Source organism: Fukomys damarensis, unplaced genomic scaffold (assembly GCF_012274545.1).
Source record: "Fukomys damarensis isolate Sample0158 unplaced genomic scaffold, DMR_v1.0_HiC HiC_scaffold_38, whole genome shotgun sequence".
Classification (NCBI taxonomy): Eukaryota; Metazoa; Chordata; class Mammalia; order Rodentia; family Bathyergidae; genus Fukomys; species Fukomys damarensis.
Window position 1 is genome coordinate 47,533,875 of NW_022900950.1, and position 14,800 is coordinate 47,548,674.

The 14,800-nt window shown below is 38.8% G+C and overlaps 1 protein-coding gene across 5 annotated transcripts in view; it reads right to left on the bottom strand.

Annotated features, from left to right (window-relative positions):
* Positions 1-9,980: 9,980 nt before the first annotated feature.
* The window catches only part of Fndc3a (fibronectin type III domain containing 3A), a 149,916-nt gene continuing 145,096 nt past the window's right edge, over positions 9,981-14,800 (bottom strand). For all 5 annotated transcript variants that reach the window (XM_010636986.1, XM_010636988.2, XM_010636990.3 and 2 more), the window contains one exon: positions 9,981-11,854. In XM_010636986.1, the coding sequence (XP_010635288.1) occupies positions 11,540-11,854 (315 nt within the window). In that variant the 3' untranslated portion in view covers positions 9,981-11,539. The remainder of the gene's footprint in view (positions 11,855-14,800) is intronic.

A 14,800-nucleotide genomic window follows, 5' to 3' on the forward strand; every position in this document is an offset into this window, starting at 1 on the left:
TTTTGTCAGTCAAGTACAAAGGGGGCTTTGAGAGGGATCTTGGGTGCTGGCTGTGTTCTGGAGGTTTGCAAATGCTCTCAGTGACAATCTGGAAGCAGTCCAATCCTAAATAGTAGAAAAGTCTAGATCAGAGTTTAGAGTCCTTCCCAGATCTGGTCTTGGCTCCACAGAGTTGCAGAGTGACCATGGACCAGTGCTGTCCTCAGTGGGCCCACTTTGCAAGTGGTAGTGGAGGTGGTTGACTAAATAATTTCAAGGGTCTCTGAAATCTACAGCTACGAATTTGTTTATTCAGCATAAAGAATGAGACTTAAATGTTTGTGTGTACAGCTGAATACTTACACATGCTGTTTTTATCAGAATGTTTTATAAACCAGGCTATTTGCTAACACCTGAAAGAATGATAATTTAGGAAAAGGATGAAAATCAGTGTCCGGGTCAGTCCTTATGGTCTTGATGACAATGGCTGACATGCAGCACTTAGCATGTAGTTGGCTCTGTGCTTTCCTTTTACTCCTATGCCCTGAGGAGCTCCTTTCCTGTGGACAAAGTGGGTCTTCCTGTAGAGCAAGCAGGCTGTTAAGAGGCAGCCTGGGATGTAGAAGGTGGGTGCTCTAATCCCAAAGCCTGCAGGCCTGATGTCTCACCAGTGTCCAGTTCCACCATCTCAGTCTGTCTTTGCCTCCATCACCCTCATCCAAGATTTCCATTTTGCTCTTCTGCCTGTATCTCTGGGTGAATAAACCCACATCTAACGATTTTTTTTTCATCCACCTTTTTGTGGCTTAAATTTTCAGCCTTCCCGCCTAGCGTGGTGGCGCATGCCTGTAATCCTAGCACTTGGGAGTCTGGGTTACATAGTGAGACCCTATCTCAAAAAAAAAAAAAAAAGAAAACCAAAAAACAATTTATTTTCAGCTTTTCCCTCCAAGTTCCTTTCTTCCTTCTTTTGAACCTGAAACCTACCTTCACACGAGGAGCATGCTTCCATCCAGTTCTGTGTCACCTGCAGGAACCACGGGCTTGGTGGGGGCTCTCTGTCACCGCCCCCCCTTACTGCTATTTTTGGGTGTCCTAAAGCCTAGCTTCATTGGACCACAGTCTCCAGGTCCTCCCACTCACCCTTGTTCCCCGAGGACTAGGTGCCTCACTGTCTCTCACCGGTACACACCACTAACATGCATCTTGCTTTGGCGTCTTGGGTTGTTGGCCTCCTTTCTATCAAGGATCATGCCCCGGATCCCATCTGTAAGCCACTCTGGTGGATGCAGCTTATTCCTTACTATCAAGTGGGAGCGCTCCATGTTGACTGAAGTCATCCCTGCTTCTGACCCCATCCCCACTCTTTTGAGCTCCCTCTTACTTGTGCCTTCCCTCCTGTCCTATAATCCTTCACCCATGGAGTCCTCCAGTCAGTCACTCCTACCTTTTGTCTGTCCCTCGCCTGCCTCATGTCTGCACTTCCTTTCATGTGCCAGCCTAAACTCATGAGCTGTCATGATCACCCCCACTATTGTCGATTCTGGCTCTCTGAGGAGGGCACTGGCATAACCTGGCTAAGTGGAATTCTCTGCCCACTCCATGCGGGCTTCTACTTAGCTGTTGACTTGTTCCACTGGAGCCTAGTGATTCCTGCCAGCCAAATACCCTACTTCCCCCCACCCCACCCCTGCTTCTGTCGTGTGCCCTCCTCTCTCCTTAAATAACAGCAGTTCCTTCCCTGCCTCCCTCTAGCCTGGGGACAGTGTGTCTGTTTTTCTGGAAGAAAAAAAAAAAATGAAAAAGAAGCAACCAGAAGGAAATTTCTAAACTTCCTACTACCATACACACCCTTCCTCACTTTCCCTCCTGGACAGATGAAAGCATAGGTGGTATTTGTATCTGGAGTCAGCTCAGCCGCTGAGGCACTCTGTTTGCCTCAGAAGGAATTACTCTATAAACTCCCTCTCTCCTATATCATCAGCATTTCCTTTGTTCTGGATCATTTCCATGTTTTCAGCAAAGCTCCTTAAAAGAGTTTCACTGTATTCACCATAGAGTATCTATTGTCTCCACTTTTTCTCTTTTGTTTTCTCCTTCCCCTAGCAAGAGAAAAATGCAATTTCTTCATTTATAGTTGCTGAGATTTTCTCTAAGCTCTTGGCTGTTAGGCAGCAAGAGAAAATGACCTAGCCTGAGTAAAGCACAGTCCAGTTGATCAGTGTCACAGACCCGCTAAGCAGTGTTCAGTTTTCTCATGGAGTCTTTCCCTTAGGAGACCCAAGTAGGTGGGAATAGGAGCCCAGGTACTTTAATGTCTTTGTGCAGCCAGAATAGGGACAAGTACCTAAGTCTGTGCCTGGACTGCCAGTTGTTAATTTCAGTTCCACGTTCCTTTCCTGCCCAGTCACAGTTGCTCTGCTATCTTCTATGGCAAAGATCTATGATTTGTGAATGTGTGGTCCTTTCCTTTGATTCAAGGAAATTCTTGGCTTGCATAGGTTGTAGATCGCTGAATCTGTTGCATTTCTTCCATTGTGCTCGGTGGCTTGATGGGCTACTCCAGGCTCTGCCTAGTGCCTCTGCCCTGCCCTGGAGCATGTTTAAGGTCTCTAGTCAGCACCCCTGCCAGCAGAATCCTGTCCCCTGCATATTCTGTGTCACACCCGTATCATTCAGATATTCCCTTTCTCTGTTATATTTTCTCTTCACAGCTTATTACCAACGCACTATTTAATTTTCTGAGCTATTTTATTATCTGTCTCTCTTTATGTCCCAATATCATGTGTGCCAGAAGGCAGGGCTTTTTAATATATTGTGTTCATTGCTCTTTCCTGGGTGCCTGAATTAGTACCTGGCACAAAATGAGAATTTGATATTTATCTCTGGGAATGAATAAGCCTCTGCAGAAGGGACCTTTATTTTCTTCATAATTTCCAGTATGGAGAGCAGTGTTCTGATTGCATTGGGTACACAATAAGAGTTTGCTGATAATCTAGTTCAACACAAAGCACTGTGCAGAGATGGATACACAGAAGGTTTTTGGGATACCACAGTGTCAGTGAGGTTCAAACAAGACTTGGCCCTTACAGTGTAGCTGAGCCTTATTATTAATGGCTTGTCATCTCACGTTTCAGAAAGAAATGGGGCAAGGCATCTAAAAACTAACCAAATCTGTTCTCTACTTTTTGACTTCTCTAGGTTTTCCACCAGCTTTCTGACTTCACAGTTCATCTGATGAGAGGAGTTTGCAGTGAACCTGTAATAGTGTGTACCTCTCATGTGGTGATTGTATGGGGGCAGGAGTGAGTCCAGGTCTGGCTTGGATATGGCCCTGTCACTGGAAGAGGTTGGTGTCATTTAATAGTCATTTGGCCCCTGGTTTAGAGGCCTCACAAATTGGCCCTTGGCAGGCTGGGAATGTCCTGGATTAAAATGTCTTGAACCTAATACTTGCTGTGTGTAAGCTGTTCTTTATTTCACCTCATTTAATCTTTTAACTGTTATGGGGTGGGATCCTCTTGGTATCTCCATATTATAGACAAGAGTATCAAAGCTTAGAGAAGTTATCCAGTTATCCTAGGTCACTGGTGTAGCCAGTAATTATGGGCAATGCTGTCCAGTCCAGTTCCAGGGTGCACAGGTGTAACCACTGTGCAGTGTGGCCTTTTCCTGTGTGGACCACAGCACTATTAGCTGTACGGATGCTAAGTATGACATGAACTCTGCCAGAAAAGCATCTTCCAGAAATTTTGTGGGCAAATGGGAGGACAAGGAAAGCTTTGAGTTGCTTCAGGATATGTCCCTCATGTTGTAGGTGCAGTTTACCTGTTGAAATTTATAAAAACTGTAGGTTTTATTTGCTTTTCTCACAGAAAGGCCAATATATAATGCAGCGATTGAAAAGTGGGTACCTACAGCTACTGACACACATTTTTTTCCCTCAGTAATTCAATATTTTTTTCATCTAAAAAAGTATGTTAAAGGGTTGGGGATTTAGCTTAGTGGTTCCGCCGCTTGCCTTGCAAGTGCAAGGTCCTGAGTTCAATTCCCAATTAAAAAAAATAAAAGTTTGTGTAAGTATATAGCTCTCATTTACAAGGATATGTGAATGACATATAAGATGGAGGAGACCTCTTATTATTATTTCTTTTTATCAGTCTTTTAGTGTGCTGTTCTAGCTCTCTACTGTAGTTGCTTAAAGTGAACTTCACACATTTATATTTTTCCAATTGTTTGCTATATATAAAAGAAACTCACTGTAAAATGCTTGAAGGAAAAAAAGAAACAAAAGAAATTCTGAACTTCCCAGAAATGTACAACATTTACATCTAAAAATGGTTCTGAAATATACATATACAAGTGTGCTGGAAAATCTCACCCTTTTCCTCTCCCTGCTATCCCTTCTTAGTTCAAACCATGGTAGAAGTACTAATTTCTGAAGAATTTCCAATTAAAAAAAAAAAGTAACTTCTCACTCTGTTGCAAATCCAGGGCTTGTACATTTCAGATTCAGTAAAATCTCACAATTAAGAAATGCATGTTTAAGGGAAATATTATGTAGACTTTTCCACACAGAAGAACATAAGATTTTAAAAAATCTGTTGCCACTCATTTATTTTTGCCCAAAAATGTGTACGTATGTACTAGCTTTTCTTTCTTTCTTTCTTTTTTGGTACCGGGGATCGAACTTGGGTCCTTGCACTTTTCGAGGCAGGCAGCAGAACCACTGAGCTAAATCCCCAGCCCTGTACTAGCTTTTAACTTAAAAAACAAAAACAAAACTTAAGTGAAAAGCACCAAATGAAAACTACCTTTGCTGCCTTTAGAAATATTTTTTACAGGTTTTTTGTTTTTTTCCTGCTTAGAACTGGGTTTCTAGGGAAGAAGAGCTCCTGCATTTAAAACAGCCCATTTTAGAAAAGAAAAAGTGGAAGGACTAAAGGTGTAGGGGAAGTGGGAAGGGTAGGGGAAAGGAAATAAGGGAAAAGAAAAAATACGAGAAAAGAAAAAAATGGAAACAAAGTCTTTGTAAATGGGGGGGGAGAGGACAGGGGAATGGGGAAAAAATGAGAACCAAGATCTGTCATATAAAGGTACAAGATCACAATGATAAATGTAACTGTACTGTATACTTTAAAAGTACCAATAAACTCAATGAAAAAAAAAAAGAAAAAGAAAAAGAAAAATATAGCCAGGTGTGGTGTTGCACGCCTGTAATACCAGCATTTGGGAGGCTGAGGCAGGAGGATTACAGTGAGTTCAAGACCAGCCTGGGCTACATAGTGAGTTCCAGATCAGTCTCAACTACACAGTGAGACCCTGTCTCAAAAAACAAAACAATAACAACAACAAAAAAGCACACACACACAAAAGAAAGAAAGGAAGGAAGGAAGGAAGGAAGAAAGAAAGAAAGAAAGAAAAAGAGAAAGAAAGGAAGAAAGAGAAAAAAAGAAAAGAAAAAGAGGGCCGGGGATTTAGCTCAATGGTTCTGCCACCTGCCTCACAAGTGCAAGGTCCTGAGTTTGATCCCCAGTACCAAAACAAACAAACACACAAAACCAATAAAAGTTCTGATGAATTCCAGGGAAAAACGCAACATGAAAGTGGTAAAATATCACAAATATCTACTTTACAATTTGTATTCTCACCAAGATAATTTTATATGTTTACAAGCTTCATCAGTTTATGCTTTCAAAAGGCTTTGAGGATTTTTTTCTGATTAAGAAAAATAGCACTGCAGTATTTTTAAAGTCAATTTTACACTGTCCACATTAGATGTAAATGGTTTGATATATCAAATTTTTGTAACCTATAGTTTGCTGAAGTCAACCCCTCCCCTTTGCAATTGGTGGTACAGAGAAAATTTTCTATTACAAGTGATTTCTCTGATTTTACATTCCCACCACACAACTTTTAAAAAGTTTAACTATTAGATCATTTCAATTATGCTATGTACATGATTAGTCCCTTTTGCTCTAATGAGAGCAGACACCTGGCTTTCAGTGAGTATTCATTAGAAAGTTATTTCTATTGTGACTACAGAAAACTGATTTAAGGCTCTGGGCTGAGTTTGACTCTTTGTTAAAAGTGTTATCCTTTATGAAAGCTGGCCACGTGGTATACATACGTTTTTCCTTCTCAGTACTGGGGATTGTATCCAGTGTTTTCTCACTGAGCCACATTTCCCTATCCCTCCCCTTTTTGGTTTTTTGAGACAGGGTTTTGCTTTGTTGTAGTTCAGGCTGGCCTTGAACTCACCATGTAGTCCAATCCTGGCCTTGAAATTGGCGATGATCCTCCTGCCTCAACCTCCCAAGTGTTGGGATCACGGTGTGCACCACCACGCCCAGCAGGGCAGAACTTTCTTAACAAAACCTACTGTTGGGTGGTTTAAAATATATTATCTTTTAGGCAAGATCTCCCCAATTTGTTTTCACTCCTTTCCCATCTTCTAGGACCAAGAATGTAGTCAATGAATCTTATAATTAATCTGAGTTTGATTTCTGCTACTGTACCTAGTCCTCAAGAGTTAAAAAATTAAAGTCACAAAAACCATGACTAAAAAAAACTTAAATAAAATGATGCTGTCTCCAGAACTTCTATATCTTCACACAAGTATGAAGTCAACCAACGCACTCACGACCACCTGGATATGAACACCAGGGAGATAGCCCAGTATGAAATTGTTAGAGCTGGTTCTTGTAAAATGTCTCTGACTGTGGAATTCCGGTAACCCACAGGCCATATACCAATAACTAGAGGATTTCATCCCAAGGGTTAGGCTGACCCCATCTTTAACAGAGGCTTAAGAACACAAACTCTTGTACAAAAGGACACTGTCCCTTTTTGTTCCTCTTAAAAGCCACCCGCCACCACTGTGAACTAGTGGATGGCAGCTGCACACACCACACACCCACTGGAAGTCACTACTTGTGGAAGTTTTCAGGTCCATGAGAGAAGGACACACATTTCTTAGCCTTTCCCCCTGCCTCTTTAGTGCTGGGGATCAAACCCAAGGCCTTGCACATAAGCCTGTATTTACCACTGAGTCACACTCCCAGCCCACATTTCCTAACATTTTGAACTCTTTGTATTTGGGAAACTTCATGTAAAGCTCTAGTTTCAGCATGCCTTGCAAAACAGGAAGATGTTGGAGGTCTAGGCCATATTCCCCAAAGGCTGCCATCCAGGTTTCTCTGCAGAGCAGGGACACATGACAGAGCAAAGTCAAGCAACTTTTCTAGGCCCCAATTTGTTACACAGTTGGCTATTTCTTCAGCAACTTTTTGTTGGTCTCAGGTTCTCCTGAGAAAAAGGCTCAGCATGACAAAGACTAGTGAGCCGCTGTGAAGGTGGATGACAAGAGTACAGGTCTTATCCTACTACAAATGGATATTCTTACTACCCAACAGCTGCCACTGGTAAATGGAAATGGCAAGGTACTTTCTTTTTTCAGATGGTACTCATGATTGGGCGAACCAAATCCCTTAAGAGATATCAAGCACATTTTGATATTTGGTTGTCAACCAGGCTCTTGCAGATTGAAATGGGTGGGGATACATAGGCAGGTGATGGAGGCTGAAAGAAGTGAGAAGTTGGCCTGTCTCTCAGCAAAGTGGGCTTAACGACTAGGTTCATTTTCCTGACTGATGATGCCTGAGATTTTCCAGTCTTATGTGATCTGTATACAATATTGGCTTTTAGGTCTGCCTTATATTCCTTTTAAAAGTTGAAAGAAATAAAATTCAACCCATTGAAATAAAACCCTATACCTATTGAGCAAGTACTCATTTCCTCCTCCCTCCACCCAAGGCAATCATTAACTTTCTGTTTCTATGGATTTATTTTGTATATTTCCTTTAAATGGGTTCATATAATATATGACCTGTGTCTGGCTTCTTTCACTTAGAATTATTATTTTTAGCTTCATCTGCATCTCCCCCCCGCTTATTTTTGAGCACATCAGTTCATCTCATCTGGGTGTAGAGAGGTACTTTCATTCTTGGATGGATATTTTAGAGAATGGTTTATTCTTAGGGCTGAGCATGGGCTCAAATGGAAATTAAAGTATCAGATGAAAATAAAAATGAAAGAAATTTGGTTTTCTCATTCAGTCCAATACCCCATATCAAATTCTTTTCTGAGTTCCTTCAATTCAGTCCTGTGGGTTATTTTGGATATGATAAAGTGCTCAGCACAATGCCCAGCATACAGGTAGATAGTAGTCAATAAATATTCTCATAAATGCAATACTAATTTAGATTTCCTTCTTAGAACTGAGGACTTTTGGGGACAGAAGAGGATACTTGATAAATACACTAGACCACTCACTGAATTCCAGTCCCCATTCCATCATTTATTAGCCATTTGATGTTTGGGAGACAGCTTGACTTCTCTGTACTCCAGTATACACAGAATAGAGCCAGTAAGAGGATTACAGGAGATAATGGATATAGAGCACTGAACACAGAGCCTAGGAAACATTAAGTGTTCAAGATACTCGCCATTGATTTTCAGTCACATGGCTTCAGTGACTGATTCAGTTTGTCTAGCCATGAAGCCCTTTTCATATAAAATTTGTTTCCAATCTATGGTAAAAGAGGTGACAGGTGCAAACTTGTAGATGACTATTATGTCCTCAAAGCTGGGCTCTTCCTTAGCTGCATTTGTGGAGGGATGGGCCTACATCCAACATACCTCCCCTTCCCTCATGTAACATTTCAAACTTAATCATGTAGTAGTTGCATGGTGTGGCAATTAGAGATCCACCTGGATTTTAAAAGCAATGAATCCCCAAGAGGAGATCCATGCAATAGAAAGTTTGAGGGAAGATGAGAGGGAAAGTTGAACTTTTTGGTGGACAGCAGACCTGGAAGTACTGTACTAAAAAAAAAGGAAGGCTCTTGCCCCAGAGGTGAGAGAAAGGTGCTAGGTAATTGCAGGAAAAGAAGGGAGAGGTCAAGTGTTTTCTTTCCATAGAGTCAACTTCTTTATTTAGTGATAGGATCTCCTTATATTGCCCAGGCTGGCCTTGAACTCCCAGGGTCCTCTTGCCTCAGCCTCCTGAATAGCTTGGACTAGAGGCATATGCCACATCCCCAGCTTTTCCTTCCCAATGGGAAATGTAGTTCAGACTCATTTTATTCTTTAGGTATGAAAAGCAAGATGTTTAATAAATTGCACAAAATCAAATACTAGGATAAAACTTCTAATTTCATTCTTTAGTCTTTTGTGCTCTATCTTATGGGTCCTCTTACGTTGAAAATTTGGACACTACTGGGAACACTGTTTTAAGACCACTGGAAGAAGGGAGACCTTATTTCATTTTCTTAAACAAGCAGCAAATAATGAAATGTATATGAATACAATAAACATATCTCAAAAAAGAATGATACAACTTTTATTTTCCATGGATTTTAAAGATGCTTCTGCTACACAGTTTATGTATTCTTATTATAATTTTCATTTGTAAGAAGCTCAACCTTATACAATTTTAAGGTGGTATGTTTGGTAGTGTATCTATAATCTTTAAAAAGTTTAGAGTTTTTGGAATGTACAGTATATGAGGTAAAATCAAGATTACATTAAAAATTGTTTTCCTCCCCTGCATTAATTTTGCAGTGAGGCTCAAATGGCAAGTACACAATTAAATGACATTTACTATCAAAAATAGGAGTTCATTTGAATTACTATGAAAAACATAAGCCACTGTAACTTGCCACAGTGGCACATTTTACCATTTTAGACATTCAACTATATAGAAATCTCTGGGCTGTTACACTCAAACTCATTTGTTCTGCCAAATGTGGCATTTTAAAGAAGTTTCTAGAAAACAATCCCAATTGTTTTGGGGGAAGATTATCACCCTATATATAAGAGATTAAATTTAAATAAAATGTAAACATACAGTATATTATAGTGACAGATCATTCTTACCACTTGGCAAGGCCAAGTCTATCTGTTTCTTTTTTGAACAAAGGTTAATGATTTTTTTTTTCCTACAGCACAGATCATTTGACATAAAACAATTACAATACATGCCCATTCTATTATAAGAGAAATTCTTCAGAGATCTTCAAAGCACAAAACGTACGTTCCTTTTTTCAAAGATGGACTGAAGTGCTTAGTAACCACTAAAATGCTAATCTCAGCAACTAAAAATGAGTGATCCACTATTCTAAAATACAAATAATAAATTAAAAAAGCTAGTTACAGGTAACAGATGTGATAAAACAAGAAATGCAGATAGTTTCATTACAAACTATTATTACTGGCAGTCATCAACATCTAGGCAAGATGTACAATGTGATACCTGACAAAAATTCATTCTGATCATCCAGTAACTCACAAATGCAAATTCACAAAACATTAATGAATTATGCAATTGCAAAGTGCTCTAATGCAACATTAACCACATGCAATCAACAATTTGGAACAGTAACAGACATTATACATTAAACATTAGTTTTTCAAGAAAGAAAGCAGCTTGAAGTTTATTGGTGCAAATTAATTTTGTCTTTAGATTTGGTGCCCCAAACAAAAAGGTTAGGTTTGATTATGAATTCTGATGGTGATGGCAGTAGTTATGGGAGCAGCAGCAAAACTTATGGGAGTCCTTCAAAATTAGCCTACACCAGAGAGACGGAGTGTGTATATATATTCCACACTTGGTATGGGTAGTTTATATATATATGCCATGTAAGTAGGTGTATGCCCTTACACAAATACAATAGTTCAAAGACTCACAAAACAGAAGCCAAATAGTTTTGAAATTCAGAGTGTTATGATTAATTTTTAAAAGTTATGATCGAAAAGTCCTGTTCTTTTCCACATTCTCAAAACCTGAAGAGGTACTTTTTGAGTAAACATTAAAATATTTTTAGGCTGCATAACTGCCTGTGCTTTCTTTGAGTGACTCATCTGTGAATTCATGAATATATACTTGTAATGAAGAACTCCACATTTATCAAAGCTTCCTTTTCTCACACATATTCTTGCATCCAGTTTGTTTGCTAAGCCCCTCCAGTTATTCATCATAATCCCACTTACCAAATAATTAAGACAAATGAGGAGGTAGAAATACAGCACTAGATTGCTTTCACAGCATCAGACTTTAACATTTTTATATAGCATGTTAGTGTAAATTCTGGTCATTCTGAAAATTTCAGTTGGTAATAATCTTTAAAACAAGTATCAGGTTATCACTGTTACACTCATGCTGACTGGTCAAAATATCAGTTATAATTGTTGCCTCTGAGAAAGTTTTTCTACAAGAAGGCATGTCAAAAACCAGAAAAACAAAAAAAAGTAAAAAGCTCTAACCAAAAAACAAAACAAAAAACCAACAAGCAAAAAACCCTCCCCAAATTGGTATTTCTGTGGAAGAGCCAGCCTCTCTACCTAACAATATGTATAAGCACTGAAAATGACAAAATGATGTGCTATATAGTCTCAATGCCAGTGCTAAATGCCACTGTTTTTGTAAAAGCAATACAGAAGTAATTTTAGTACATGACAAAATAAAATGTAATACAGTGTTAGAAATAAAGTTATATTTTCACTTGATTACAAAGTACTGAATGATAAAGGCAATCAAAATGGAAAAGAAAGCAAACAGTACAAGGATGACAGCAGCACACTGCTCGTCACTAAGGGTGCGCCGGGTCCGGGTGCTTTCCACAGTGTCTCTGTTGGTGCTGGCTGGCAGTTCTGTCCTCTGAGAGATGAAGAGCACTGTGGTGCTGTAGGGACCGACAAGGTCCAGGTGCCCCACAGGGTCTTGGCACTGGCGAATGGCACACACACGGAATCGATACTCACAGTTCAGCTGAAGGTTGGAATACCGGAATGAAGAGTCGGGACCTTTGTAAACCTGTTAAAAAAAATATTGGAAGAACTGTGTGTGAAGGCTGGACAGAAAATGTGTTAATACTGATTAGAGTTTCAGAATTCTGATGTGACACTGATTTTAATCCTTTCAATGACATTTAAGAAATACCTATTCATTAAAGTACTTGTCCATCTGTTACATAAGGGCACACATTTGAAGAATGAGAATGCACGATCTACCCTGAGAGCTTACAGGTGAGTTAAGGAGTAAAGAGGATGTGATCCAAAGGAGCAAAAGAACAAACAAATCAGCTCTCAGGCATTTCCTTGCTTTCTTCAAATGTGAGAAGACACTGAATTCTTATAAAATTTTAAACATTTTGTTGAATGAAGCAACAAATGAAGCAACTTTTCTATAGCAAATCACTTGATAAAATTTCAGATAATAGGGCTGGGGATTTAGCTCAGTGGTTGCACCCCCAGCCTCTCAAGCATAAGGACACCAGTTCGATCCCCGGAACCAAAAAAAAAAGAGAGATTTCAGATAGGAGAGATCACTTAGAATTGAGAGATTGAGATCTTTAGATCTAACTCTTTTGCCATGCTTTGGAAGAGAAATTTAAAGAATGGAGTGCCACAGATTTTTAAAAAGGGAGTATGCTAGGGAACAGACCAGCATACAGTGTGTGTTCAAAACTGGAACTTACTATTCTCATGAATGAGCCCACTCCTCTCATTCTATAAAAGAAAAAACCAAGGCTTACTTCCCAGTGGACATCCTCCAGCTAGCTGATGGGATACAAGTCAGATCAACAGATATGTGGGCTGGTATTCTTGCAAGCACTTTTAGCTGCTTCAATTGTATCTGTATTATAAACCTAAATTTTTACAAATTGATTTGTTCCCAAAGAAGCAAACAAAATCTCTCATTTTGTGTCTCCAGAGTCCAGCTTATAGTAGGTACCTAATAAGAGGTCATTAAATTAGTATACTATTGACTTTTAAGCCACAATATACAGGCTGAGAAAATGTACAAAATAGTTTTTAATGACAGAAGCAAGCCTTAAAATGAAACTTACAGAAAATGGCAAATATATACTAGTTCTGAGGATGTGAATGTATGTTTCCGGTAGCAGGAAAGCAGACATGATCAATGTCAGAGATGATAAAATAATTAACAAATCTAAGGTTGTATTAGAAAGGAGAGTAAAATTATATGAATATAATGAAGCAAATTTAGTCAAATAAATATGTATTTGTTTTCTATCTGTATACGCATATAACAGGTGATTTGAATTTTTATCTTTAAGTTTTATTTTCGATTATGTCTCCAAATGAGCAATGGTAATATTATGACTAAAGAAAACAAACCAAAACTCAAACTAAAACAAACCTAAACCTTCAACGGTATAAGGGTGACAAATGAGACCTGGCAGAAAGAAGAGGAATACATTAATTATACTGTTACAAATTCAGGCCAAATTTGAAAGGGGCCACTTTAGAAATGTGACCTTAAAATAGTGTTTAAGGCATCCTGATCACGAGGCTGTATGAGGAACAGAAAAAGTTGTAAGTTGCGTAATACAGTGACTTTTGCTACATATAAGGTTATGAGGCTCTGATGTAGTTGTTCAGAGCTAGAAGTGACTTCTGAATAAGAGTTGGTAGGAGACAAAGGAACCAAGATGATACTGATCATTGATGCCTATGATACTGATGAGAAAGCTGAAAAGGAGAAACCGGGAGGGAAGATGATGAGATTTTTCAATTTTGTGTTCAGAGGTACAGTGGATGTACAGGGAGACATAGGTAGTTGGAGATACACAACTGAAGAAAACAGATTAAGTTGCTAGAGCCTATTTAAGAAAGTTTACATACCTAAGAGAAACAAGCCTCAAACTTGAGATGGCCTGGGTTAAGTCTTCAAATGAGGAATAAGAAAACGACTATGCCTATTCCCTTCCTCATTATATATTTGACATTAATTAAAAAAGGAAGATTAAAAATTAAAAATTCATAGTTTTTGGTTCTTAGTATTATTTAGATAATATTAAATATAATTAAGAGAGCTCATTTATTATGGCTCAATTATCTATAGATAGAGTGAGGCAAATATCAATATAGATTTGCAGTTAAGCGAATAGTATTTTTACTTTGCATTTTTAGAGATGTGAAGATTAAGCTATTAAATCTGTACACATCTAGTTATCCAAGAACTTCCAACAAATGCCATAGAGAAACCTTTAAAGAAATTTAGGGTTTCATAAAATGATATTTGCTCTTACATTAGTATTATGAATATATTATAGCATGGAGAAAATAACAATAGAAAAATTAGGGTTAGTAAAAAAGAATCTGGTATCTTATCTCTCTCCACTCTAAAAACCCATTTGTGTGATTAGATAAATTTAGTTTATCCTGATTTTGGATGGTATGTAAATTCTTCCCCACCCAGCCCATGTACCAGAAGAAGCCCGCCCTTACTTAGCTCCAAAGGTGGGGTTGGTTCTTTTCAATCCTAGCACAGTTACTGATCTTTGAAATCTAAGTACTTTCTTTCTCCTCAATGTGAGTGAGTTAATTCTTCACTGCTAAGTGGAGCCACAGAAGACAGTGGGGGAAACCAAGTCCTTAATGGTTTCATTAGCTTCTGTAACCAAGTCTGCCTGTCTTTGGGGTCCTACGTACAATGGTTCATACTTAAGTTGTTTATGTTTCAGGTTGCTTTTCCTGCTACTTGGAAAACTTCTAGGGAGTTTATTTGCTTTGGAAGTGGTATCTGTTCTCTAGATTCTCTATCCCCGTTACACCATTTGAAATGCTGTTTTTGGTTAGAAAGCACTTACTTTAAAATAGTGTACATTTCTAAAAGGATTGAAGAGCCAGGGGCCCAGGGACTTAGCTCAGTGGTTCCACTGCCTGACTCGCAAGTGTAAGGTCCCAAGTTCAATCCCAGGTACCAGAAAAAAAAAAAAAAAAAAAAAAAAAA